Here is a 25683-nt window from a genome sequence, read left to right as displayed (position 1 = left end):
TGCTGCGCCTGCGACGCTTGTCGCGCAGCGCCCTCGAGCCAGCTCAGCGCACAGCGACCGTCTGCAGCTCTCGCGCCACCGACAGCCGAAAGCCGCCGTCTGCTCCTGGCGCCGCCACGTACGACGCACGCGCCTCCTCCGTCGACATGAGGCCGCCCGTCCGTCTCGGCGCGACTTGGCCTCGTCCTTCTCGCGGTGTGCCGAACGTGGGCGAGAATGAGGCTCACCTTGGCGGCGAACAGGAGAGCTGGAAAAGCCGCAAGCCACCGAGGGCGGCGACGGCGGCGAGAAGGTCACGCGGCGACGAGGGACGAGGGACGTGGCTAAAATTGCACGACCGCCGACTGGAGGGGGTACTGATTGCGAGAGAACTAAGGTGGGAGAGTAGGGAGAACTGGAAGTAACGAGTCGAGGCGACGAGAAGAGACGGTTGCGAGGGCGAGACGAGGACGACGTCGAGCGGCGGCCGAGTGGCTCAGTCGCGGGCGTACGTCGTGTCCTCCCACGAGTAGAGCGGCTTGCGCGGCGGGAGGCGCTGGCGCAGGATGTACTTACGGAAGTTGTAGCTGGTGGGAGAGAGAGCGAAGGTCAGAGTCGGCGCGAGGCGAAAAAGGGCTCGAGAGACAGCGAGACGCACCCGAGGCCCTTGAGGTGGTACGCGGCGTGAATCTTGGTCGGGACCGAGAAGACTGCGAGGGCGAGGAGAGGTTATGCGCGTGCTCGAGGAAAGAGTCGAGCGAGGGGGACGCACCCTGGTCGAGCTCCTCGAGCGAGAGGCCCTTGGTCTCGGGGACGAAGAAGAGGACGAGGAAGGTGCCGACGACGTTCCCTGCGAGAGCGAGAGGCGTCAGGTTCGGGTCGAGCCGAGCAGGGCCAGGAAGAAGAGAGAAAAGGGGACGCACAGCCGGCGTACCAGCCGAACGCGCCCTGGCGGGTAAAGGCCGACAGGAGGCGAGGGAACGTGAGCGCGACGATGAACTGTGGGGGAGAAGCCGGAGCTTGAGTCAGGCTACTGTCTTCAACTCGAGCCGTCGCCCTCGGCAGGAAATGCCGAGGGCCGTCGACGGCGAGATTCAGGACCGGTACTCACGTTGAAAACCCAAGTCGTGGCGGTAGCGAACGACATGCCGACGTCTGCGAGGGGAGAGAGAGGGTCAGGGTCGGCTCGTGGGGGTTCGAGGACCTCTCGGCTGCTTGGCGTCGGGGCGAGAGGCAGGAGGACTAACCGCGGACGTAGAGAGGGAACGCCTCGGCCCTGTAGGCGAGAGAGGGCGAAAACAAGTCAGTGCGAGATCGCCGAGGAGGACGGGAGCGGCGAATATGGCGCACGAGTAGACGAAGCTGCGAGGTCAAGGGAAATGTCAGGGCGCGCTCTCATTTGCGTCGACAACGAGCGAGAGGAGAGCGAGTGAGAGGACGCACGGAACGGGACCCTCGCCAGGCGAGTAGGCCATGCCTGGAGGAGGAAAGGGAGCGAGGTCAGAGTCGCTCGAGGAGGAAGAGATTCGGGAGGAGGGGACGCACAGTGGAGGTAGATGCCGAGCGCGACGACGGCGATACGGGCGTTGCCCTCGGGGATGAAGAACGCCATGCCCGTCATGAGGAGGAAGATGGCCATCAAGGGGAAGGTGAGGAGGAGGAGGAAGCGGCTGCGGATCGAGGAGGGTCAGTGCACGAGTCGACGACGACGACGACCCAGAGCGTGAGAAATACGACGCACCGACCGAACGTGTCGATGGTCCAGACGGCAGGAGCAGCCTATAGACGAGGAGAGGGAGGGAGGGAGAAGAGGAAGAGGTCAGTAAGTCGACCTTCTCAAACTCGCCGACCTCGACGCCGAGCGAGACGAGGACGCACCATGACAAAGTTGAGCGCGCCGAAGCCGAGGGTCGCACCGAGCGCCGTGATCTCGTCGAAGCCGGCCTCTGCAGGACATGGGAAATCGAGGTGAGCGACGGCCGACCGGAAGGCCACGGGAGGAAAGGCGACGAACGGCGGAAGATGGTCGACGAGTAGTACTGCGGGACGTCGTACGAGCGTCAGGAAGTGTCGCGAGGGTATCAGGGACGAGAGGGTGAGGACGAGGACGCACAGCGATGACGTTGATGCCTGAGGGGACAGAGAGAGTTTGTCAGTGTCGCTCGTGCGGGACGGGCAACGGGCAAGGACATACCGCAGACTGTGGGCGAAAGAGACCCGTCAGTAAGGCTTGTGCAGCTCGAGGAAGGGGAAAGAGGACGCACACTGCTGCATGAACATGACGATCTGTGGGCGCGAGGAGGCGCACGAGGAGGAGGAGAAAGTCAGGGTCGTGGACGACGACGACGAGGGGACCGAGCGAGACGAGGACGTACTCCTGCGCCGAGAGCACCACGACGGTTGCGGGCGACGGTAAAGAGCTCGACGATGGCCGACTTGCCCGTGGCGATGTTGGCCTCCTCCTCGAGGAGGGCGTTGATGAGGAACAGGTCGCGAGCGGCCTGGAGCTTGGTGTGGCGCAGGCGGCAGAGCGACTTGTAGGCGTCGCCGTAGCGGCCACGGCCGATGAGCCAACGCGGCGACTCGGGGCAGAAGTAGACCTGGAAGGAGGAGAGGAGGGGGAGTCAGTCACGGCGGGTGCGGGCGGTAGAGCGAGGAAGAGAGGCGCACCTGGGCCATCACGAAGAAGGCGGGAAGTGCGGCACTGTTGAACGGGATCGAGGGGAAGGAGAGAGGCGAGTCAGCGACGACCTTTTCAAATCGAAAATCGCGAGGACGGCCACGCACGAGCCGAGCATGAGGCGCCAGTTGAGGCCGGTGATGGCGGCGCTAGTAGGGTCGGGAACCTGGAAGGAAGAGCGAGAGAATAAGACTCTGTGCGCGTCGAGGGGGAAGGAGAGGCGACGCACCTTGTAGAACGCGAGCGACGCGACAGTTCCGAGCATGATGCCGAACGCCTGTAGGAACGGACGAGTCAGGTGCATCCCGGGCTGTCTGAGGGGCGAGAGAGAGAGAGAGAGAGAGAGAGCGAGACGCACAGTCCAAACTTGCCACTGCGGGATGGGAGGGTCGGTCGACGACGAGGTCAGCGTCGGCGAGAGAGGGGACGGCGGCGTTCGGGACCCACCTGCATGACGAGCGCGCCGCGGATGATGGGAGGCGCCGTCTCGGCGGCGTAGACGGGAACGGTAGCCGACTTGGGGCCTGTAGGCGAGGAGGGGGGACCGAGCGCCGCCGGCGTCAGTCGGTCGTTCGGGGCCTTGTCGAGACACAGGGAAACGAGCTGGACGCACCAATACCGAGACCAAGGACGAAGCGAGCGGCGAACAGGTGCCAGGTCGAGTTGGTGCAGGCCGACCTGGTTGAAGGGAAAGTCGACGAAAACGAAGGTCAGGCTCGCTTCGCGAGAACGGCGGCGACGGCAAGAGAGCGAGAGGACGCACCAGATGCAGGTGAGCGCCGAGATGGTCGCCGTGAGGAAGATGGTGCCACGACGGCCGAGCCTGCAGGAAGAAGGGGACGAAAGTGAGCGGGCGTCGACGGCGAGGGACGCAGAAGAGGTCGGGACGCACCAAGTGTTGAGCGGCGCAGTGAGCCAACAACCCAGAACTGCGCAAGCCAAGTATGGCGCACCGTTAACGAGGCCGAGGTACCACTCGTTCGTACTCGCGTTGGGCGCGCCCTCGGCCGTGTTGAGGCCGAACTCTGCGAGAGGATGCTCGAGGTCAATTCATCGAGTGTGCAAGGGGCTCGGAGAGAGAGAGAAAGAGAGAGAGAGAGAGAGAGAGAGAGAGAGACGCACGAGGAGCCCAGAAGAGGTTGGCGCCGTTCGTGACGCTCTCGTCCATGCCCTGCACAGCTGCCGCCATGGAGCAGCAGATGGTGAGGAAGTAGAGCTGCCACGGCTGGTGCCACTTGTGCGTCTGTGGGACGAGAGAGGGTCAGAAAAAGGCGCGCCGAGTCGAAAAGGAGCGAGAGGGAGAGAGAGAAAGCGGGACGCACGATCTCGCGGCGGAGGACGTTGCGGTCCTCGTCGTTGAGCATCGTGAGCGACTCGAACGCGAGCGGGTCCTGGGCGACCTGGGCACCTGCAAGTTGACGAGGAAGTGTCAGTACGAGGTCGGGAGCCAGGCGCGAGACGACGAGGGACCGCACGGACCCTTGGCGAACTCCTCCTCGTACTCGCCGAGGCCCTTCTCGCGCGCAAACGCACGGCCCATCGCTGCAGGGAACAGAGCGTCAGCGCGTTGACCTCCAGATGAGCCGCATGCTGCGCCCTGGCCGAGCCAAGCCGTCGGCCCGAAAGTGGGGGGTCGACGGCGAGCGAACTGGCCGGGCTCGAGAGCGGCGAGTGAAAGTACGAGTGCGACTCACCCTCGAGGCGCTCGTGCGAGATGCCCTGTCGACGCAAGGTAGAAAAAGGGTCAGGATCGGACGAGGTGGCGCGGTCGGACGAGCGGGCGCACGAGCCCGCACGTCGTTCTCTCGACGAGAGGAGGGGTGGACGCACCTGGAGCGGGTTCTCGAGGAGGGCGTTGGGGTTGTGGGCGACGTTGTCGAGGTGCTTGTCCTGGTAGTCGCCCTCGCCAGCGAGCTCGCGCTTCTCCTGCGTGCCGCTGTTGTTCTTCTGGCGAGCGGCGTCCTCCTTCATCTTCTCGATCGACGGCTGGACCGGGTACGGGTTCGACATGCTGGGCGCTCTGTCGAGAGAGAGGGAGAGGAGCTTGGAGAGGAGAGGAGAGGAGAGAGAGAGAGTGAGGGAAGCGCGAGGAGAGAAAACGCGGCTCCCCTTGAAGCGCCCCACGGGCCGGCGTCCTTCCGAGCTAGCGGCAAGCCCAAAAAAGCACTGGCGATCGAAGGGCGGACGCTCGTCATGGTCTCCTCTCTCATTGAGAGGACGCTGCGGCGAGCACGAGAAAGTTCGCAACGCGGGCGGAACTGAGCGCAGCAGCGCACCGAGACGAGCTGAGGAGGAGCGATGGAAGCGTGGCCGGCGCAGGCGGCAGCACCCTGCGACTCGGGCAAGTAGCGTGGTGGAGGCTTATTTCCCCCTAACGCTCGCTCCGCGAGCCCGCCTTCCTCCACCTGGGGCAGAAGTGGAGCGTATCGATCCGGGGCAGGAGCGGGCGTACGAGGCATGTGCGTGCGAGGCTGGGCGGGCGTGGGCGGAGAGGAGAGAGAACGTCCGTCGCCGTCTGCCGCCACCGTCCCTGTCGCCGTCGGACTGCCGACAGCCACGAGGGCGAGAAGAGGCGAGAACGGCGAATGTCGGCGTCGGGAAAGGGCGAGGGGCGAGGCTGAGAGGCCTAGGGTGGTGGGAGGCGAGAAGGCGAGGTCGAGGAGGTCGAGTGTCGAGAGAGGACGGCTGCACCGCCAGAGAGCTGCGCGTTGACGGCGACGAGCTCATCGCGAGGGGGAAGGGCGAGTGGGCGGGCGGGGGCCTGAGCGAACATGGCCGGCCACAGCCGGAAGGCCAACCCGCCGTCGAGGTCCGCCGACAGAGTGTCGAGCGGACCGACATGGGCAGCGTCGAGCCTCGTAGAGTCGAAAGAGGGAGAAAGAGAGAGAGAGAGAGGCGCCCGCGAGCGTCAGAGAGACGGGTCCCAAGAGCCAAGAAACGCAAGCCCAAGGCCATGGCGCGGCGAGTGCGCTGCCGGGCCGCCCCTCGTGCGCCGCCCCGACGGTGCGACGTCCGCCTAGCGTGCGCGAGGCGGAGCTCGAGGGCACGGGCGCCGCCTGGAGGAGCCAGGAGCGAGCGAGAGCCGCGAGGCGGAGCTCGAGTCGACGGCAGCGCAGAGCGAGCGAGGCGACAGCTGTGCCGCAGACCGGCGCAGGATGCGCGAGCCCGGCAGGTACGAGCTCCCGGCATGGTCTCCCGGCTCGATCGCGCGAATGGCCTGCGGCTCGTGGAAGACGAGCGAGGCCTCGCCGCGGCGAGAGAGGACAACCTCGCTGAGCAGGGAACGGCACCCTTCAGGCGGCCGGGACCTGCCGCTCTGAGATCTATAGCGTCGGTCGTCGCAGACAGTCGAGAGCCGCACGGGCGTGTGGAGGAGGAGCTGAGGGCGAGCGAGAGGGAGGAGGTGGAGAGGAGTAGGCGAGCGAGGGGAGGCGACGCGTGCAAGGGGCGGTGGCGCGCCAGATCGAGAGCATAGAGCTGCGAGCGTGCTGCCTGCGAGGCTGCAGCCTGGCCGAGCCAGTAGGGAGGAGGAGAGGCCAGTCCCCCGCCTCATCTCGTCGTCGTCGTCGCTTCGTCGGCTCGACCCCCTCTCGCTCCTCAACAACGCTACAAGGATGGGCGGCGGACTGTGAGTCATACTGGCTGCACCGACCACCCCGCCACCGGAACTGACCTGCCTCGCGCCTGGCCACAGCATCTTCCTCATCCTCCTCGTCGCCATCGGTGCCGCAGCCGGCGGCTGGTTCGCGACCCCCAAGGGCGACAACCAAGTGTGCGTACCTGCTCTCTGTCACTCTCCATCCACGGTCCCGCAGCCCTGTGCCGTCGCGCTCGACCCGACCCCGCTGACACCGCCTCGTTCCCCTTCCCTCGCAACAGCACCATCCGCACCTCGCTCCTCCTCGCCATCAGCTGCTGCTGGCTCATGTGCGTCACCCTGCCTCTCTCTCTTCATCGACCGGCGCAGGCAGAGCGGGACTGACCCGGCCGCCTCTTTCGCTCGCAGGTGGGCCATCGCCTACCTCGCCCAGCTGCATCCTCTCATCAGTGCGCACCCTTTCCTCCCAGTCTTCCCTCCCTCGCGTCGTTGTCCGCGGTGCGGGCACGGTGCTCGGCACACCGGGCGCTGACCCTCGCTCGCCGCGCAGAGCCGATCCGCTCCAACCTGCGACCAGTCGAAGACTTCTGAGCGCTCCGTCGTCGACCAAGGACACTCGCCCGGCTCACGGGACCCACGGCGAGACGTTCTACATGGAGGACGAGCAGGGGGACATGGTGGCGCTGTACACGACCCGCGGTGCATGTGCTTGTAAGCTGTTTCTGTTCACGATCGTCTCGCTCTCTCTCGCGTCGTCGGCGCCGGTCCTCGCATGGTCGTCGGTCCGCGTCGAGCTTCTTCGCCGGCAGGAGTGGACCGGCCGAGGATGCAGCCGGGCCCTCGGCCATTCTCCCTTCCGCCCGAGCGACTGAGAGAGAGACTGCCCGTGCGACGAGGAGAGCTGCAAGCGAAAGCGAGAGGATCTTCTGCCGCCTCCTGTACTCGCAATCCCACACACAGCGAGGAGGCGCGCGCCGATCTTCCACGAGAATGCGAGTCGCGCCGCTCTGTCGCCGACGCGAGGCGGCCGTCGTTGGTTGACCTAGTCCAGCCGACCTCGTCTCGGCCAGCGCAGAGCGGGCCTACCTTGCGCGCAAAGCCTGCTTGCGAGTATCGTCGCCCATCGCGCTCGCCCAACAGCCGCCCCAGCTCTCACCGCCGCCCGACTCTCATCAGCTCGCGGCGAGCTCCCTCGTCCGCCGACCTCTCGCCACGCCTCGCGCAGGCTTGCGTGCACCCGCAGCCAGTACAGCGAGCCAGCAGCCACCAGCTCGCCATGTCGTCCCTCGACAAGCTCGCCATTCGCGGCATGTGCGTCCCCACTTCGCCTCCCCTCTCCTCCTCCTCCTCGCGCCCGGCTGACCCACCCTGCCCACACGGTGCCACAGCCGGTCGTTCGACTCGAACGAGATCTCGGTCATGCAGTTTTACACGCCGCTCACCGTCATCGTCGGCCACAACGGCAGCGGCAAGACGACCATCATCGAGTGCCTCAAGTACGCGACGACGGGCGACCTGCCGCCCAACTCCAAGGGTGGAGCCTTCATTCACGACCCGTCGGTGCGTCCTACCCTTTCCCCTCGATCCGTTCCGCACGAGGTCGAGCGAGTCGAGTCGAGCGGCCGACGAGCGTGTCGGGCGTCGCTCGCTCTGCGCTCGCTCTGCGCTCGCTCTGCGCTCGCTCTGCGCTCGAGCGTCGTGAGCAGGCGCGCAAGCTGACACGCTCTCGCCGCACACCCAGATCGCCGGCGTCAACGAGGTCAAGGCGCAGGTCAAGCTCCGCTTCAACAACGCGCGCAAGGAGAAGATGCTCGTCGAGCGTCGCCTCCAGGTCACCAAGAAGAAGGGCACGGCGACGGGCCTCTCGATGAAGACGCTCGAGGGCACGATCGCGTTCGCTGACCCGGAAGGCGTCGACAAGCGCGTGAGTCGGCCTCTTGCTCGGTGGTCGAGGCGGGCCGAGGGTGCAGCAGCATCTGCGGTCGAGCATCCCTCGTCGACGCACGCCGGCACGAGACTGACCACCTTGGCTCTCGCCCGCAGAAACGTCAAACGCTGTCGACCAAGTGCGCCAACATCGACGAGGAGGTGCCGGCGCAGCTCGGCGTCTCCAAGGCCATCCTCCAGAACGTCATCTTCTGCCACCAGGAGGAGAGCAACTGGCCCCTGAGCGAGCCGGCGTCGCTCAAGAAGAAGTTTGACGACATCTTCGAGGCGAGCGAGTACGTCCCACCTCTCGCCCCGCCTTCTCTTTCGCGACTCGGGGCCGCACGGTTCGACTCACCGCGAGCGGGTCTTGGAGCCCAGAGGGCCGCAAACTGACACTCGCACGCCTCCCGCAGCTACACCAAGGTCCTCGACGAGATCAGGAAGATCCGTCGGGACCAGAACGTCGAGATCAAGGTCGACCGCGAGAAGCTGTCGGCGCTCAAGACGGACCGTGACCGGGCCTTCAAGGTGCGTCCGCCTCTCTCCTCCCGCCCGCCGCCCATCCGTCCTCTCACTAAACCCGACCTCCTCGTACAGTTGCGCGAGAACCTCAAGAAGGTGTCGTCCCAGATCGCGGTCAAGCAGGCGACGTACGACGAGCTCGAGGAGCGCATCGCCAAGCTCGTCAAGGAGAACAAGACGTTCTTTGACCAGGCGACCAAGTACTCGGACATCATCGGCAAGGTCGACACGCTGCGCCAGCGCCGCAACCTGGTCGAGGACAACCTCAACAACCTCGTCGCCGGCACCAAGGAGCTGTCCGGTGCGTCGAGTCGTCCCTCTGTCGCTCTCGCGCGCCCTCGTTCGCGCGCAGACCTGACTCTGGTTACCGCTCGGATGCACAGACTCGGAGCCCGAGCTCAAGGCCAAGATCGAGAACCACTCGGCGAGCCTCGACGAGCTGCGCTCGGAGCGCGAGGGGACTAAGCAGCGCCTCGGCGACGAGCAGGACTCGCTCGCCGTCCACGAGCGCAAGCGCTCGCAGGCGCAGACGACGCACGGTCGGCTCCTCGCGCTCAAGCAGCGGTACCAGGACATGCTCGAGCAGCGCAAGGCGCTCGTGCGCGACCTCGCCGAGAAGCACGGCATCGCCGGCTACGACCACGACCTGAGCGACGCCGAGATCAAGGCGTTCGAGGAAAAGCTCGACGAGGCCGTCGTCGCCCAGCAGAAGAAGATCGACAAGATCAAGGTGCGTCCCTCCATCTCTTCTTCCCCTCCCCTCTTTCTCTCGCCCGCCCTCTCGCCTCAGCTTCCGACCCTCTTCTCGAGTCAGACCTGACATGCTGCTCTCCCGCAGAACGAGGCGCGCGCTGCCGAGAACAAGTACCAGGACGAGATCCAGTCGCTCAAGAGCGCCAAAGCCGCCGACGAGCGCGCCAAGGCCACCATCGCCGACCAGATCGTGCGTCGACCGTCCACTCGTCTATTCCTCACGTGTCCCTGACTGACGCGAGGCTCGTGCCGCACCGACCCTGCAGCGCTCGGCCAACGCCCGCATCGCCAACATCTCGCGCCAGCTCGACGCGACGACGACGTCGGTCGCCGACATCACGTACCTCGAGTCGCAGCTCGCCGAGGAAAAGGAGCGCCAGGCGACGCTCAACGACAAGCAGCGCAACGACCAGTACGCCGAGCAGCTCCAGGCCCGTGCGCGCGAGGCCAAGGAGGTCGAGGAGAAGCGCGACGCGCTCCACACCGAGCTCGCCGGCCTCAACGCCCAGGCCAACACGCGCGCAAAGCTGCAGCTGCGCCGCACCGAGAAGACGCGCAAGGACGAGGCCGTCGCGAGCCTGATCGAGCGCAGCGCGGCGAGCTACCGCAAGTTCCTCAAGGCCGACCCGACGCGGGACAAGATGGAGGCCGAGGTCACCGAGCTCATCAAGTGCGTCCTTGCCCTCTCTCTCTTCACGAGCCCGTCCTGCGCCCGCACCGTGACTGACCCCTGCCCTCGCCTGCCCCGCAGCGAGCTCGAGCGCGACGTCGGCTTTGCCGAGCGCTCGGCGCGCGATGCCGGTCGCGAGCTGCAGAACGTCGAGACGAGCGTCAGTTTCGCCAAGAAGAAGGTCCGCGACCTCACGGCGCAAGCAGACTGTGCGTCCCTCGCTCATCGGCCTCGTCGTCGTCCCAGTGCCTCGCCCTGACTCGCTTTGAGCCTCGCAGCGGCCAAGATCAAGGTTGGCGACGGCCTCAAGCGGCTCGACGTCCAGACTGCGACGGTCGAGGCGGCGGTCCAGGAGGCGGAGGAGGAGCTCGCGGCCATCCACTCGTGCGTCCGCTCTGCCTCACACACTCTCTCTCGCTCACCTCGCTCACCTCGCCTCCTTACCCTCACAGGGACCTCGCCGGCGCCGACTCGATCCAGAAGTTCTACGACGCCGTCCTCGTCAAGGCGCAGAAGAACCACACGTGCATCGGCTGTGACCGCCCCGTCTCGCGCGAGGAACTGCCCGACCTCGAGCGTTACGTGCGTCCCCCTCGCTCTCGCCTCCCTCTCGTGCCTCGAGCACCCTCGACTGACTCGGAGCTCGTCCACAGGTCAAGCGCCGCAAGGAGAAGGGCCCGCAGGAGATGCGCGCGCTCAAGGAGGACCAGCGGACGTGGGAGAAGCAGCTCGCCGACCTCAAGACGCTCCTGCCCGCCGAGCTCACCTACAACCGCCTCGCCAAGGACGAGATCCCGGCGGCCGAGACGGCGGCGTCGAACCAGGACGAGAAGCTCGCGCCGGCGCGCGAGAAGGCCGAGGAGACGACCTCGCACCTGAACGAGCTCAAGGACCGCCTGCGCGACGTCCAGACGCTCAAGAAGACGGCGGCCGACGTCAGCCGCCTCCACCGCGAGTGCGAGGACGTTGCGCGCGACATCGGCAAGCTCGAGACCGAGCTGTCCGTCACGGGCTCGACGGCGACGACCGAGGAGATCCAGGAGCAACTCCGTCAGCTCGGCGAGCAGCTGTGCGTCCGCTGTCTCTTTTCCTCTCGCCTCGCGCGATGCCCCTCTCTGACTCGCTCCTGCCCGCACAGCCGCACGATCAAGGCCGCGACCGACAAGATCCGCACCGACCAGCAAAAGACGACGAGCATGCTCCAGTCGCTGTCGAGCAACATCCACGCGCACGAGCTCGACCTGTCGAAGCGCCGCCAGGAGCTCAAGGACAAGGAGGCGCTCGAGCAGACGCAGGTCGAGGCGCGCGAGCAAATCGCCAAGCTTGAGAAGCAGTCCAAGGTGCGCCCTCGTCTCGCGCACTCTCTCTCCTGTCCTCCCCCTCCTGACGATGTTCGCGACCTCCCTTAGGACCTCGACAAGAAGCTCAACGACGCCGTCGCGCCCATCCGCCAGAAGGAGAACGAGCTGTCGACGATCCGCAACGAGTTCACGCGCGACGAGGCGGCCGCGAGCCGTCAGCTGCAGACGTACAACAAGAGCATGGAGCAGCTCGACTCGAACAGTCGCGAGATCAAGGGGTGCGTCCACGACGACCTCTCCTCGTGCCCGAGCGAGCCCGTCTCAACGTGACCCTGACCGTGTTGCCCTCCCCCGTCGCAGCTACGAGAACCGCGGCGGCGAGACTGAGCTCGCCAAGTGCGAGCGCGACCTCAAGCAGCACGACACGGTCATTGGCGACGCCAAGAAGCGCATCGCCCAGTTGCAGGCCCAGATCTCGACGATCGACCAGACGCTCGCCGACTCGAAGGCCGTCCTCCGCAACTTCCAGGACAACCTGCGCCTGCGCGTCGAGCGTCGCTCGCTCGAGTCTCTCGAGCAGCAGATCGACGAGCTCGACGAGGACGCCGCGAGGAAGGCGTACCGCAAGTTCGAGAGCGACTACAACGAGCAGCGTCGCAAGCAGACGGAGCTGCAGGCCGAGGTGCGCCCCCTCTCCCTCTCTCTCTCTCTCTCTTTCGGCTCTTCTCGCCTCTCGCGCTCACGACCTCTCTCCCCCTCTCCCCAGCAAGCGCGACTCGGCGGCGAGATCCAGACGCTCGGCAACGACGTCAAGGAGAAGGGCCAGGAGCTCGTCAACGAGTACAAGGACATCGACCAGCGGTACCGGCGCGAGCTCATCAACCTCAAGGTGCGCCCCCTCCTACACTCTCTTTCGTCTCTCGGGCGGCACTGACTCGGTACGACATGTCGCAGACGGCCGAGATGTCGAACCAGGACCTCGAGAAGCTCTCGAAGGCGCTCGACGGGTGCGTCCGGCAGCTTCTCTGTCTCGCTCGCCGCCTCGCGCCCTCACTGACCCTCGAGGTCACCTGCAGGGCCATCATGCGCTTCCACGGCCTCAAGATGAAGGAGATCAACGACACGATCGCCGACTTGTGGACCAAGACGTACCAGGGGACGGGTGCGTCCCGCTCGCTCCCCCTCGCCCTTTCCCCGGATCCAGCTCACGTCTTCTGCCGCTCGCAGACATCGACAAGATCATGATCAAGTCGGACTCAGAGGGCAAGACGTCTGGCACGAAGCGCACGTACAACTATCGCGTGCGTCCCCCTCCCTCGCCCTCTCTCTCTCTCCTGCCCTCGAGCAGCTCGCTCACCGTGTCTTTCTCTGCCCGCAGGTCGTCATGTTCAAGGACACGACCGAGATGGACATGCGCGGTCGCTGCAGCGCCGGACAAAAAGTCCTCGCGAGCATCATCATCCGCCTCGCGCTCGCCGAGTCATTCTCGATCAACTGCGGCATCATGGCGCTCGACGAGCCGACGACCAACCTCGACCACGACAACGTCCAGGCCCTCGCTGCCTCCCTCTCCGAGTGCGTCCCCTCCCGCGTCGCCCCGAGCCTGGCGCCGTACTGACCTCGCTCGGACCCTCAGGATCATCAAGGAGCGCAAGCACCAGGCCAACGTGCGTCTCTCTTTCTCTCTCTCTTACTCTCGAGCTCTCGTCGGCCTCGTACTGACCTCGTTGCTCTCCTCGCGCAGTTCCAGCTCATCGTCATCACGCACGACGAGGGCTTCCTCGAGACGCTCGGCGGGTCCGGCGTGCTCGACAAGTGCGTCCTCGTGCTCGCCTCGTCCCTCCCTCGTCGAACAGCACTCACACTCCCACCTCGTGCAGGTACTGGCGCGTCTCTCGCGGCGACGGCGGGCAGGTCTCGACCATCGAGCGCCAACGCCTCACTTGAGCTCCCCCTCCTTTCTGCTCCCTGCCCTTCTTTCGCTTTCTCCTCTCGTCTCGTCCGACTCTCTGTAGCTTTGGATACCCGGTTCGCTCGCACGCAATACCGATTCGTGGTTGCCTCGTCCACTCTCGTCGACCCTCTGGTTCTACAACAAGGTGCCCTCGCCGCTCGCTCGCCGTCCCGCTCATGCTCGCCGCAGCGGCCCGTCCTCGTCGCTCGCGTCGTCCTCATCGGTGCCCGACGCCGTCGCCGTCTCGAGCTCGAACGAGCCCTCGCGCGCCTCGTACCGCGCGGCGGCCGCCTCGGCGTAGACGGCGGCGGTCGCTCGCCGCAGGGCCGAGAGGTGCGCCGTGTTGATCGGGAAGGACTGGCCGTCGCCGGGTCTGTGTACGACGAGTCGGCGTCACCTCATGCCCCTAAAGCTCGACCGAGAGCTGCGGCGGGCAAGAAGCGCCGCTGCCCTCGGCTCGAAAGGGAGAGAGGGAAAGCTGCGACGCACGGCCAGCCGAGCGGCACGCCCCACAGCCACCACTTGTCGCCAAAGACCTGCTTAAAGTTGTCCTTGCGGCCGAGGTCGTAGATATTGTACTTGCGGCCGGCAGCGTGCAGGGCGCGGCGCTGCTTCGAGGTGAGGTCGTGAGGCTGGAGGCGCGTGGTCGGCGCGAGGAGCGCGAGCGAGGTCGGGTGCTCCATGGCCTCGATGGTCGAGCTGCGAGAGCGAGAGAGGGAATGCAAGTCAGGGCGTGCGTACGTGCGCGTCGAGGGAGAGGAAGGACGAGAAGAAAGACAAAGAGGATCGTCGCTCGACGCACCGGTTCTTCGAGACGAGGTACAGGTGATACAGGCCGAACGCGCCGACCGCAAAGCCAAAGATGGCGCCGAGGAGAGCGGCGAGCGCCCACGAGATGGGCGCGTACTCGAACCCCTGTCGTCAGTGCGAGGGTCAATGCGTGCGCTCTGCCAGGGACGAGAAGGGCAGACAGACGCACATCATCGGTGTTGTTGACAAAGTTGACGAGCTCGCGGAAGAGGACGACGGCGATGAAGCCGCCGAGGAGGCCCGTGTACGAGAGCGACAGAACGAAGAACCTGCGGGCGGGCGCGCCGGGAATCAGACACAATCCAGAACTCTCGAGATTAACGAGAGAGGTGCGCACTTGTAGTTGGCCCATCCCTGCGAGGCGAGACCGGGTCGAACTCAGGTCAGTGAGGCTCATTCGTGACGACGCGAGGCGAGAGAGAGAGAGAGACGAGGGGACGCACGACGCAGCCGCCGCCGAGCCAAGGACAGTGGTGGTCCATCTTGAGGACGCAGCGACGACAGGACGAGCAGTGATGGGCTCGGTCGGGCTTGGGAACGTTGCACTGCGCGCAGGAAGGGTTGTGTCAGGGGCTTCCCAGGCGTCGAGAAATGGGTGGCGGACGCACCTTGCGGCAGAAACGAGCAGTGCCGTCGCTCTTGACCTGGAGCATCCTGCGCGCGTGGCCTCGCTCTGGCCGTGCCCGCCCGACCTCGTCGCCCTCGAGCAGGCGCTCCGTCTCGATGGCGCCGTCGGGCCGCTCAACCGCCTCCTCCTCGCTGCTCCCTCGCCCGAGCAAGAACGTCTCGACGTCGGCCATGACGCCCTCGTCGGCGACGCGCGCCTCCTCGTCCGAGCGCTTGTAGTCGCCGGCGCCAGGAACGATGCCGCCGCCTCGCCAGTAGGCCATCCAGAAGCTGCCGCCGCACCCGTACAGGAGCCACGAGTAGATGACGGCGTAGATGAGGCCCTTTGTCGTCTCGCCGCGTTGCGCGAGGAGGTAGCTCTGCGAGAGATGGGGGAGAGGGGGGCGGTGCAAGGTGAGCTCGGCGAAGGCGGCGAGAGGAGGAGCGAGAGGGGACGCACGATGCAGAGGGACCACAGGCAGGCGTAAGTGGCAAACGCGAGCAGGCAGAAGATGCCGACGAGCGGCAAGAGGGCGACGACGCGGAATAGGGTCGACCGAGGTCGCTCGCCCTCTCGTCGTGGGAGGAGGGAGGCTCGTGGTGGTTCTGGCGGGAAGGACAGCAGCGGCTTGGCCGGCAGCGCTCGCCGCTGGGACTGCATCGGCGCGAGTGAGCGAGCGAGCTGAGCTCTCGCAGCTGCTGGCGGCGCGAGCCGAGGCGGGGAGATGTTCACTCTCTGCGCCATCTCGTGGGAAGTGTGCGGTACTGCCGTGCGGCTTGTGATAGTATCTCAGAACCCGCCTCGGCCTTGCAACCCCTGGCCAGGGAGAACGAGGCGAGCGGAACGTCGCTCGGTTCGCTTTCGAGTTTCGCTCGCTCGCCAGCTGTACAGTCTCCTCTCGCATGCTCTTCTCCCGACTCGAAAGAGTACTGTGCATCGACACCGAGTTGCAAGCGCGCCCCACCGGACAAGCTCAGCGGACCTCCTCGAACCTCCTCCTCCTCCTCGCCTCGACCTTCTCAAGCCTGCGTCGTCCTCGCCCGTCAACCGGCACGACTGCTCCACCTCCCATGCCTCGACGTCACGCCGTATAAGCCGACGTCTGCGCCGCGCGCCCGACCTTGGCCCTCCAGTCGTCGTCCCACTCCCTGCGCACCTCGACGCCGTACCTCGCGCACACGGCCCTCCCCCTCTGCGCCATCTCGTCCCTCACCTCGGCGTCGCTCACCTGATCCCTCTCGCCCCTGCCCTCCCTCTCGCTGACGGCGCGCCTCGCGTCGTCGACGGCGCGGCGCACGAGCCCGCCCTTGAGCGCGGCGGCGACGTTCGCCTCGCGGCGCAGGAGCTCGATGAGGTGGATCGTCGAGAGGAGGGACGTGTCGAGCGGGGCCGACGAGGGGACCTCGCGGACGGTGCGGCGCTGGATGGTCGAGGAAGGGGACGAGACGAGGAAGGTCGGGATCGGGAGGTGCGAGTACGGCTGAGGGGCCTGAAGGGTGCAAAGAGCGTCGGATCATCCTGCTCCACACGCAGAGTCTGCCCAAGCCGGTGACGGTCGACGGGACGACGGTGCGAGAGAGGGAAAGAGCCGACGCACCGCCGCCTGCGCGTCCTCCTCGACGAGGATCGTGCGCCTCGCGCCCTCACCGTGCTCGACGCCCATCGCGTCCCACACCTTGGCGAGGTCCTTGCACGTGACGACGTTGTCCTTGTAGTCGCCGTCGTCGAGGCCCATCATCTCGCGACTGAGGACGAGCGCGAGCGTGTCGTCGGCGGCCGGGCCCGGGTGGAACGGCGCGCTGACGGCGGGCGAGGGGACGAGGCCGATGGCGCGCAGGAGGGTGTTGACGTTGTGCGCACGGGCGGCCGAGTAGACGGCGACCTCGATCGGGCGGACCTTGTCGACCTTGGCGGCGTCGTCGACGCTGCCGACCTCGACCTTGATCTCGGCCTCGGACGAACCCGACTGCGACTGCGAGGCGACGAGGTACGACAGGAAGGTGGCGAGGAAGGGGCGGACGATCGGGTTGGCGCTGCCCTTGGTCGTGCGCTTCGAGCGGATGAGGAGCGTGTCGTTGAGCGAGAGGACGACGACGAGCGGCTCGACCTTCTTGTGGTCGCCGGAGGTGGCGTCGAGCGTCTCGGACGGCTCGGAGGCGACGTCGAGGTAGGTCGACGAGGGCGCAGGCGGGCCCATCGAGGGCTGTGGGCGAGAGCGGTGCGCCCGGGCGAGCGAGGGGAGGGCGTCGAAGAGGGACGAGGTGGAGAAGGACGAGGGGCTGGTCGGCGCGCGAGAGGCAGAAGACATGCGTGCGGCTGCTGCGTGGGTGTAGGTCGTCCCCTTGCGAGGGAAAGGAGGCGGGAGAGGAGGAGGAAAGAGAAAGAGAGGGAGGGAGCGAGGCGAGCCTCGGCTCGACGGCCGTCGCTTTGCGCGCCCGTCTCTCGCGGACAGGAGCTGGCTGAGCGAGTCTGGCAAGTCCGCGGAGCGGGCTCGAGCAGGGAAGCAGGCCGGGCGGCATGCACCGACCCTCGCAGCTCGCAAGCCCGACAAGCGGCGCAGCCAGGAGAGCACGCGCGCGAGGATGCAGTGCCTGCTCTCGCTGCTGCAGACGCTAGTGCATGCTCGCTGCTGGCTTGGCGAGAGCCGTGGCTAACGTACTAAGCTCTCATGTTTCACGTACTAAGCTCTCATGTTTGAACAATAAAATTAATATAAATCAGCAACTTAGGAGCCATGCAGACACGCAAGCCCCGCCTGACGGCTGCGCCCGTAGCGAGAGAGGCCGTGACGAGAACGGTGAGATGATGAAGACAACGGTCGCCTCGCCCGGCTCTCCCTCAACCGCTCACCAGCGTCCAGAGCCCGCCATCTGCGCCGAGCGAGCTCTCATGTCCGACCGCTACTCGCGCCGCTCGCCCTCGCCCGGCCCCTCGTCCTCCCGCCGCGACCGCTCCCCTCCTCCCCGCAACCGCGACTCGCGCCGCGACTACCACGACGACCGCCGCGGTGGCGACCGGCGCAACGGTGGCGGCGACTACTACGACGACCGGGACCGGCGCGGCGACGGCGGGCGGGCACGAGACGGTCCGCCGAGGGGGGACGACCGGCGGTCAGGCGCGAGGGACGACGACCGCAGGCGAGGGGACCGGCGCTCGCGCTCGCCCGGCGCAGGAGCGGCAGCGGTGCGCAGGCGGTCGCGCTCGCCGGCTGGACGAGGAGGGGCAGGCGGCGGCGCAGGACCGAGCGGCGGCGACGGCGGGTGGGGCAAGCGGGACGCGCTGCCGGACCAGGGGGCGCTCGTGCCTGGTGGAGGAGGTGGCAGGGGAGGCGAGGTGGGCGACCGCGCGCCGCCAAAGGTGGTCGAGCCCGACTTCAAGCCGAGTGGTGCGCTCGCGGCCGAGACTAAGTGCGTCCGCTCCTCTCCTCCTCTTCCTCTCGCGCTCTCTCTACGCGACCTACTTACGCCGGTTCTTCTCGTCGCGACAGCACGCTCAACGGTGTCGTCCTCAAGTATGCCGAGCCGCCCGAGGCGCGCAAGCCTGTGCGCAACTGGCGGCTGTACGTCTTCAAGGGCAAGGAGCAAGTCGGTGCGTCGCTCGGTCCTCGCGCCTCGGTCTCGCCGGTCCCTCTCGACCTGCAGAACTGATACGTAGTCCACGTGCGACGCAGAGCTCTTCCACGTGCACCGACAGTCGTGCTACCTCTTCGGCCGGGACCGCATCGTGCGCCGACCGTCCTCTGCCTCTCTCTCGTCGAGCGCGCCTTCCTGACGTCGTCGTCCCCGCAGGTCGCCGACATCCCTGTCGACCACCCGTCGGCGTCGAAGCAGCACGCCGTCCTCCAGTTCCGCCAAGTGACCGAGCGCAACGAGTTTGGCGACACCAAGTCGCTCACCAAGTGCGCCCACTGTCTCTCTCGCTCGCGCTCTACCGGCCCCGAGACTGGCTCGCTCACTCTCGAGCACGCCGACAGGCCCTTCTTGATCGACCTCGACAGCGCCAACGGCACCATGGTCAACGATGCGGCGGTCCCGGCCTCGCGCTTCTACGAGTTGCGCAGCGGCGACGGTGCGTCCCTCGGTCTCGCTCCGTCTCTCGCGCCTGCTCGACGCAGACCGTACTGACTCGTCCTGGATCGCGGCGCACAGTCCTCAAGTTTGCCTTCTCGTCGCGCGAGTACGTCCTCCTCGTCGAGCAGTGAGGGCGCCTCGCTCTCATGCCCGGCGAGCAAGGTGCGGGGCCCGAGGGCAAGTACTGCACTGGACCTTACGGCAACGAGCTCGGGTGTGCGACAAGTCGTCGGTGGGCTCGCCTGTCGATGCACAAAGGAGAGGGCGGGGTCACTTTCGAAACCTATCGTCGGCCCGGGTCGAGGTCGTCCTGAGAGAAAGAGAGCGGGCGACGTCGCTTGTGCTCGACGAGGTCGAGAGCGAGAGTGCCACGTCTGCGAGAGCAAGAGCTTGGGCAAGGCGGGCGAGCGACCGAGGGAGAAATGAAGAGGCACAGCAGCGGCCGGTTGAGTGATCCGGTGCAAGCGGAGAGAGTGCGGAGTCGGCGTTGGGACGCCGCGCGCGCGCGTTTCTGTCGTCGAACTCTCCCCTGGTTCGCCCACCGCCTTCCTTCCCTCTCGAGAGCCAGAGCTCGACCGTGCTCCCTGCTCGCTCGCGCACGTGGACAAGCCACCTTCGACGCCGCCCCCTGCACCACTCGCCCCGACGACACGCACCTCGCGCCGTCTGCCCCGCCCCGACGATCGCGACCGCGAAGGGCCAAACACCCGACGACGCCCTCCTCGCCCGCTCGTCCTCCTCGACGGCAGCGCAAGCCGCTCTACCCGGACCCCGCCAACCATGGCCGACGTCTACACGCACCAGCAACAGCACCACACCATCTCGCCCACCGTCCTCTCGTCGTCGCGCCCGACCACCCCGGGCACGTCGTCGTCCCTCGCCGGGCCCTCGTCTCAGCCCGCACTCGCGTTCGACCCCGAGGCCTACATCGACCTCGCCAACCTGCACAACCCGACCTCGTTCGACCCGGCCGCGCTCGGCTTCGTCCCTCAACAGCACGCCGGCCCGTCCGACCTCGGCGCCATCAACGGCGGCGGCGGCGGCGGCATGCCCTTTGCGACGGGCTCGATGGGCATGACGCGCACGGGCAGCAGCTCGTCCGGCGGGGGCAGCACCGGTGGACCGCGCACGCGCGCGAGGACGGGCGCGCTCCCGATCGCGCAGAACGGCGGCAGCTTCGTCTCGTTCGACCCGGACGACGGCGACGGCGCCCTCGACCAGGACGACGCGTCCGACGACGACGAGCGCGCCGTCGAGGGCCGGCCCCGCAAGCGCAAGTCGGTGCGCGACCTGCGCGGCGCGGCCAGCAACCAGTCGGCGGCGGCGCAGGCCCAAGCGCACCCGGCCCAGAAGGACGACGGCGGCGCAGGCGGCGACGAGGACAAGACGCGGAGGAAAATCTCGATCGAGTACATCGAGGAGAAGAGCAAGCGGCACATCACGTTCTCGAAGCGCAAGGCCGGCATCATGAAGAAGGTGCGCCCTCGAGCCTCTCTCTCTCTCTCTTCTCGTCTCTCTCGGTCCCACCCCTTTCTCGTGACTGACTCTCTTGCCTGTTCGCGGGTGCGCAGGCATACGAGCTGTCGACGCTCACGGGCACGCAGGTCCTGCTCCTCGTCGTCAGCGAGTCGGGCTGGGTCTACACGTTCACGACCGACAAGTTCAAGCCGCTCGTCAAGGAGGACGAGAACGGCCAGCTCTCGGCCGGGCAGAAGCTCATCGCGGCGTGCTTGGTCCGTCCTCGTCCGTCTTCTCTCGCTCGAGCGCGCCGACCCTGACCCTCTCTCTCTCTCTCGCCGCACTTGCAGGAGGCCAAGGACGGCCAGCCCGACCTCTCGGCGGCTTACCAGTCGGCGGCGTCGTCCACGGGCAACTTTGAGGCCAACTCGGCCGTCCACGGCGGCCAGATCTCGCTCAAGACGGGCGCTCGCGCTCGCCCCCTCGCGAGCAACCGCCGCGTCTCGTCCCGCGGTCGCGCCAACGTCCCGACGGCCATCCAGACCAACGGCGCCGGCCCCATGGACCCGTCGCTGCCGTGTCCGCCGGGCAGCGGCGGGATCCCGCCGCTGCCGCAGCTCCCGACGCCGATGTCGAGCAACTACCTCGACCCGATGTCGCCTCGCGGCCCGCACTCGGGCGGCGCCGGCCCTCGCAGCCTGTCGCACCCGCCGATCTCGCCCGCTCGCGGCGGCACGTACTCGCTCCAGCAGCAGCAGCAGCAGGCGCACGCCCAGCAGCAGCAGAACGACTACGCCGAGATGATGCAGCGCGCCGACCTGCTTCACCTCCAGCAGCAGCAGCACCAGCAGCACCAGCACCAGCAGCACCACGGCCAGCAGCAGAACGGCGGCGGCGGCGGGTACGGCCACTACGACGAAATGTACGGCCCGGCGTCGTCGCACCACAACATGTACCTCCAGGACCTGCCCCTGCCGCCTCCTCCTCCGCACCTCCAGCAGCAGCACGCCAACGGCGGCCCGCGCTCGCACGCGCTCCACCACCAGGCGTCGCACGATGGCCTCCCGCAGCCTCCTCCGCAGACGCTGCACCACGCTCGGTCCTTCTCGCACGGCGGCGGCGTCGGCGGCGGCGCCGCGCAGCACGGGCTTCGCCACCAGGCGTCGCACGGGCACCTCGGCGGTGGCGGCGGCGGCGGTGGCGGGTCCGGCGAGTACGGCTCGGGCGTCGGCGGCTCGGACCACTACGGCGGAGGAGGAGGAGGAGGTGGTGGGTCCGGCGCCGGCGGCAACTACACGCACGCGCCGCCGGGTCAGGGCAGCATGAGTGCGGCGGCGCTCGACCCGCGCAGGGGGAGCAACGCGTCGGGCGGGCAAGGGTGGCAGACGCCGCAGGGGCAGGTGTCGAGCGCGCAGGGGACGCCCATGTCGGCGCAGGGCCAGGGCGGGCAGGCGCTCTATGCCGGCGGCGACGACGGCTATGGACGCTAGCGTCTCGATGCGCGGCATCGGCCAGGCTGCGGCCGTCGTCGACCCTGATCCTCGTTCCACCTCCTCGTCTCCATCGGGTTCTCCTTCGTCTTCCCCTTTTCCCTTCACCTTTGTCGCCTCATCCCTTCGTTCATCTTTTCTTTCTTGGATACCCGTACCTACCCCCTCTCTCGCCGTCCTCACGCCCTCCTTCACGACCTCCCTCACGCTTCCTTGCCGTCCCTCCATTTCCCCTTCTTCACGCCCGCTCGCACGGATCCCCTTCTTCTCCCTCTTTCTACCCCTCGTTGCTGTCGCCTCGTATACCTCCTGCAACGCCCTTTCCTCTCTAGCGTCGCGTTATCGTCGAGAGAGGGCGAGCGAGAGTGAGCTCGGCAAGCGCAAGTCGCGTTTGGGAAGGCCCGCTCGGACCGCTGCTTCTCTCTCTCTCTCTCTCTCGCTCCCTCTCTCGATGCTAGCGCACGAAGGATGCGAGAAGGGCACGGCGCGTGGAATAACATTAGGCCGCTGCAGCGTGGCTAACCCTCCATGTCCTCGTCTCGCGCCTCGGGCGCTCCTGCTCCCGCGCTCGCCTCGCTGTCGGCAACACCGCCGCTGCTCGTCGTCGAGGCGCCCGAGTGCCGTCGCACGCCGTCGGCCGCCTCGCGGTCGAGCAAAAGGCGCTCGAGCTTGGCAAGCCGGTCCTCGAGGCTCGTCGACCCGCCGCCGACACGGCCCGCGCCGCCTTCGAGGCGCACGAGCCGGTCCTCAATCGCGGCCCACCGTCGCTCGCCTTCGCGCCGCACGTCGAGCACGGCGGCGTCGAGCGCCTGCTCGGCCTGCTGCAGCGTCGTGAGGAGCTGCGCGGCGCGCACGAGCTGCTGGTCGAGCGACGACGTGAGGACGCGAGAGTCGGACAGCGAGTCGTAGAAGTTTGAGAAGAGGGAGAGGAACGCCTGCTTGGTCGACGGCGAGGGGGCAGTCGGGTGGACGTGCTGACCGTGCGACGAGGTGGGAGGGTGGACAGGGGGGAGAGGCGCGCCGTGCGACGAGCCGGGTCGGGCGCCCTGGTGGTACGGCGCGTGCGGCGCGAGGCCGGCCGAGTGCGGCGGGAGGGTGGTGAAGGCAGGCGAGGGAAGAGGAGGACCGCCTGGGGCGCCGGGAGCGGGCATCGACTCGCCGAGAGGAGGAAGGGGCGAAAGTGGGCCGCCGGAAGGAGGTCCGTGCCACGACGACGACGACGACGACGCGTGCTGGTGCGCATGCAGCTGCGGGTGGTGCAGGTGATAGCCCTGCATGCTCGACTGCGACGAGTGCGACACGTGGTGGTGCTGGTGCGGCCCTCGGCTCGAGCCCGTCGAGCGCGTGAGCGACGGCAGGCGCACGTGCCGCCCTTGGTCCTTGGGCGGCGGCGCGCTCGAGCGCGGCGACGTCGCGGTCGCTGGCGGCGGCGGCGGGAAGCTGTGCCCTGGCCCGAGCGGCTGGTTGGGGCGGATGTAGTACGAGCTGCTCGAGACGAGCGGCGGCTGCGGGTGCACGGCCCCCTGGCTCTGCCGCCGAGGCGGCGGTCCCGGCTCGCGCGCCGTCGACGATGGCCCGCCGCCGTTGCGCATGGGCGGCAGCTCGGCGCCGCTAGCGCTCGCACGCTCGCGCGCTCGAGCGGCAAAGGTGGCCTCCATGGGCGAGCCGACGAGGACGCTCGGGATGTCGACCGGCGCCGAGCGTAGGGCCGAGAAGGGCGCGTCGCCGTGCACGGCGCTGAACGAGCCGCGGTGGGTGGCGGGCCCCGAAGGAAGTGGAGGACCCGTGGCGACGGTGGGAGGGCGGTGACCGCGACGTTTGGCGAGGCCGCTGCTGCCGGCGGCGGGATCTTGCTGCGACGCGACGACCGAGCCGCGACGAGAGCTCGGGACGGGTGCGGGAGCTTGAGGGGCTGACGGGGCTTGGCTGGCGGACGAGCGACGACGTTCGAGCTCGCGCTGGTGTTGCTCCTGGACGGGTTGGCCGAGGACGAGGGTCGAGAGCGGGATTCCTCCTTGCGTCGCTGTCGACGTCGACGGCGTGGGTGCGGCGGCGAGGAGGTCGGTTGCAGTCGTCGCGAGCGAGTCGAGCGGTGTCGGGCGACTGGTTCGGCGGCGCTTGTTGGCGGCGCTCGACGAGTCGGGGGACGAAGAGCCGATGCGAGGTCGGTGCGTCGCGACGACCGGGTCGGACTGGCGGTGGACGAGGGAAGGAGGAGCTGGTGGAGGTCGTCGAGGAGGCGGGAACGAAGAAGAGGCGACCATGCTGCGAGACGAGGAAAAAGGGAGAGTCAGTCGCAGTTGAGCCGAGCGCTGCCTCGGCTTCGCAGGTGGGCTGGCGCCTCAGGCACGACGGCGGCCGAGCAGGGATCTGCCGGGAACGACGCCCCGACCGACGAACACGGGCTCGAGGCCGGACGGACGAACGCGCGCGGACCTCCCGCCTGCCGCCTCGTCGACCGAAACCGAGAAGAGAGGACCAAGCGGACGCACCCGTCGTCACCAGAGCTCGCGGGCCTCCTCACCGCCGCCAGTTCGTCCTCGCCGTCCGAGATGAGCACGCGCTTGAGCGAGCCGCGCCTCACGCCGCCGTCGCCCGCCGTCGCCGCCGCTCCGTCCTCGAGGTCGACCCGCCTGCTCGCCGCCGCTGCGGGACCCTCGCCGACCCGCTCGATCACGAGTGCCTCGCGTGCGCCTCCAGCTCCAACACCGACGCCGGCAATCCCCAAACCCGTCGTCACGGCCGCCGAGCACGACGCGCGACCGCCGCTCGGGCCCGCTCGCTGGTCTTGCCGCGGGAGCGAAAAGACGAGCGGGTACGAGACGCGCCGAGGAGCTTGGTCGGCCTCGGCGAGCGACGCTGGGACCGCCGACGGGCCGGCTCGAGGTGCGACGGCGGGAGCGGCCTCGACGACGGTCGGTGCGCTGCTGCCGGCGGCGGCGCCGCGAAACGGCGGGATGGGCGGCACGACGTACGCCTCGCGCTTGACCTTGGGGAGCGGTGGCGACGAGGGTCGGACGGGAGCGTCGGCGGGCGGCAGGGAAGGGAGGGGAGGACGAGTCGAGGTTGAGGAGGAAGGTCGAGGAGGAGGAACGAGCGCGACGACGGGCGAGTGCTGTCGCGGCCGAGCCCAGTCGAGCGATGCGCTGCGAGGAGTGCTGCGCAGGGCGTTGAGCGCAGCACTGGTCGCGGGCGAGGAGGAACGCGGGATCGGGGAGCGAGGCGGAAGGTTGGTGGGGCGGTGCGAGATGTCGGCGTGCGCGAGAGTCGGCGCGCGCGCCGTCGAGGTGGCCATGGATGCTGCTGCTGCTGCACGCCCTGCGCGAGAGGAAAGAGGGTTCGCAGAGAGAGAGTCAGCTCGTGGAACTGTCCGTCGCGCCGCGGGTGGGGGAAACGCCGGCGGACGAACGCAATCGCCTCTCCCAACGTCGAGAGAGGGGAACGAGGGTGCTCACTCGATGCGTCTTGCGGCTGCTGCTGAGATGCTCGAGCAGGCGGATGTGCGTGGCGCGGCGCAAGGCGGAGCGGGCTGGTCGTTTGGCGCCTCGACTCGGCTAGGAAGGTCGTCGCGAGCGGGCGGGCTTTTTGTTCCCAGCTCGTGCGGCACCCCGCGTGTGGAGCGTTGTTCTGTCGGCTATTGACGATAGCCCGCAGTCGAATGAACTCGCACGTCGAGAAGCGAGCGAGGTCGAAGGCGGCGAGGAGGGAGGAAGGAGGGAGGGAGGGACGAGAAGGAAGGCGGCCGGGGAACAGCGACGACGACGACGTGCGGCTGGCTCGGAGAACGTTGACTTTCCCAAGCGGCACGCGATCGACGGACTTGGAGGTCGGCCGGGAGAGTGGCGCTGCGTCGAGAAACGGG

The 25683-nt window shown here is 67.7% G+C and overlaps 8 protein-coding genes across 8 annotated transcripts; 4 read left to right on the top strand and 4 right to left on the bottom strand.

Annotated features, from left to right (window-relative positions):
• Window positions 1–309: 309 nt before the first annotated feature.
• On the bottom strand, window positions 310–4687 carry RHOBADRAFT_65418 (uncharacterized protein). The gene is made up of 29 exons (XM_018418704.1): window positions 4490–4687; window positions 4354–4378; window positions 4139–4201; window positions 3982–4067; window positions 3782–3902; window positions 3552–3684; window positions 3423–3482; window positions 3273–3337; window positions 3107–3183; window positions 3018–3032; window positions 2889–2936; window positions 2767–2825; window positions 2650–2683; window positions 2355–2579; window positions 2244–2265; window positions 2214–2218; window positions 2093–2110; window positions 1994–2018; window positions 1858–1925; window positions 1721–1758; window positions 1525–1649; window positions 1423–1456; window positions 1330–1341; window positions 1227–1255; window positions 1091–1134; window positions 903–978; window positions 752–829; window positions 638–689; window positions 310–566 (listed from the first exon to the last, which is right to left on the bottom strand). The coding sequence occupies exons 1-29, from the start codon at window positions 4667–4669 to the stop codon at window positions 476–478; spliced, it is 1908 nt and encodes a 635-aa protein (XP_018269314.1). The 5' UTR covers window positions 4670–4687; the 3' UTR covers window positions 310–475.
• A 1555-nt stretch (window positions 4688–6242) lies between these two features.
• Window positions 6243–7114, top strand: RHOBADRAFT_66773 (uncharacterized protein). Its single transcript, XM_018419075.1, has 5 exons — window positions 6243–6287; window positions 6354–6431; window positions 6539–6586; window positions 6666–6706; window positions 6808–7114. The coding sequence occupies exons 1-5, from the start codon at window positions 6274–6276 to the stop codon at window positions 6846–6848; spliced, it is 222 nt and encodes a 73-aa protein (XP_018269313.1). The 5' UTR covers window positions 6243–6273; the 3' UTR covers window positions 6849–7114.
• Window positions 7115–7533: 419 nt separating this feature from the next.
• On the top strand, window positions 7534–13499 carry RHOBADRAFT_55034 (uncharacterized protein; the record flags this gene model as incomplete). The annotated part of the gene is made up of 24 exons (XM_018417626.1): window positions 7534–7568; window positions 7646–7817; window positions 7999–8181; window positions 8301–8479; window positions 8600–8714; window positions 8784–9009; window positions 9092–9438; window positions 9547–9651; window positions 9728–10131; window positions 10213–10340; window positions 10410–10515; window positions 10584–10713; window positions 10785–11200; window positions 11270–11471; window positions 11541–11710; window positions 11793–12114; window positions 12199–12321; window positions 12387–12439; window positions 12509–12594; window positions 12660–12733; window positions 12811–13007; window positions 13069–13099; window positions 13177–13247; window positions 13313–13499. 24 exons carry the CDS (start codon window positions 7534–7536, stop codon window positions 13377–13379), a joined length of 3942 nt encoding a protein of 1313 aa, XP_018269312.1. The 3' UTR covers window positions 13380–13499.
• On the bottom strand, window positions 13468–15463 carry RHOBADRAFT_55033 (uncharacterized protein; the record flags this gene model as incomplete). The annotated part of the gene is made up of 8 exons (XM_018417625.1): window positions 13468–13759; window positions 13876–14085; window positions 14189–14301; window positions 14366–14465; window positions 14534–14550; window positions 14640–14741; window positions 14805–15182; window positions 15263–15463. 8 exons carry the CDS (start codon window positions 15461–15463, stop codon window positions 13561–13563), a joined length of 1320 nt encoding a protein of 439 aa, XP_018269311.1. The 3' UTR covers window positions 13468–13560.
• Window positions 15464–15877: 414 nt separating this feature from the next.
• Window positions 15878–17111, bottom strand: RHOBADRAFT_55032 (uncharacterized protein; the record flags this gene model as incomplete). Its single annotated transcript, XM_018417624.1, has 2 exons — window positions 15878–16292; window positions 16401–17111. The coding sequence occupies 2 exons, from the start codon at window positions 17109–17111 to the stop codon at window positions 15885–15887; spliced, it is 1119 nt and encodes a 372-aa protein (XP_018269310.1). The 3' UTR covers window positions 15878–15884.
• A 532-nt stretch (window positions 17112–17643) lies between these two features.
• RHOBADRAFT_66772 (uncharacterized protein) lies at window positions 17644–19172 on the top strand. Its single transcript, XM_018419074.1, has 6 exons — window positions 17644–18210; window positions 18291–18391; window positions 18474–18526; window positions 18592–18701; window positions 18777–18871; window positions 18952–19172. Exons 1-6 carry the CDS (start codon window positions 17693–17695, stop codon window positions 19002–19004), a joined length of 930 nt encoding a protein of 309 aa, XP_018269309.1. The 5' UTR covers window positions 17644–17692; the 3' UTR covers window positions 19005–19172.
• A 1090-nt stretch (window positions 19173–20262) lies between these two features.
• RHOBADRAFT_2195 (uncharacterized protein) lies at window positions 20263–20615 on the top strand (the record flags this gene model as incomplete). The annotated part of the gene is made up of 2 exons (XM_018412564.1): window positions 20263–20349; window positions 20445–20615. Coding segments are annotated over 2 exons (258 nt in total), but the record flags the coding sequence as incomplete, so codon positions are not given.
• Window positions 20616–22288: 1673 nt separating this feature from the next.
• RHOBADRAFT_55030 (uncharacterized protein) lies at window positions 22289–25116 on the bottom strand (the record flags this gene model as incomplete). The annotated part of the gene is made up of 2 exons (XM_018417623.1): window positions 22289–24086; window positions 24314–25116. The coding sequence occupies 2 exons, from the start codon at window positions 25114–25116 to the stop codon at window positions 22340–22342; spliced, it is 2550 nt and encodes an 849-aa protein (XP_018269307.1). The 3' UTR covers window positions 22289–22339.
• Between the last annotated feature and the right edge of the window lie 567 nt (window positions 25117–25683).

The sequence above is a fragment of the Rhodotorula graminis genome (assembly GCF_001329695.1).
Source record: "Rhodotorula graminis WP1 unplaced genomic scaffold RHOBAscaffold_11, whole genome shotgun sequence".
NCBI lineage: Eukaryota > Fungi > Basidiomycota > Microbotryomycetes > Sporidiobolales > Sporidiobolaceae > Rhodotorula > Rhodotorula graminis.
Note: the sequence above shows the minus strand (reverse complement) of the source record. Positions and strands in the feature narration are given on the sequence as shown.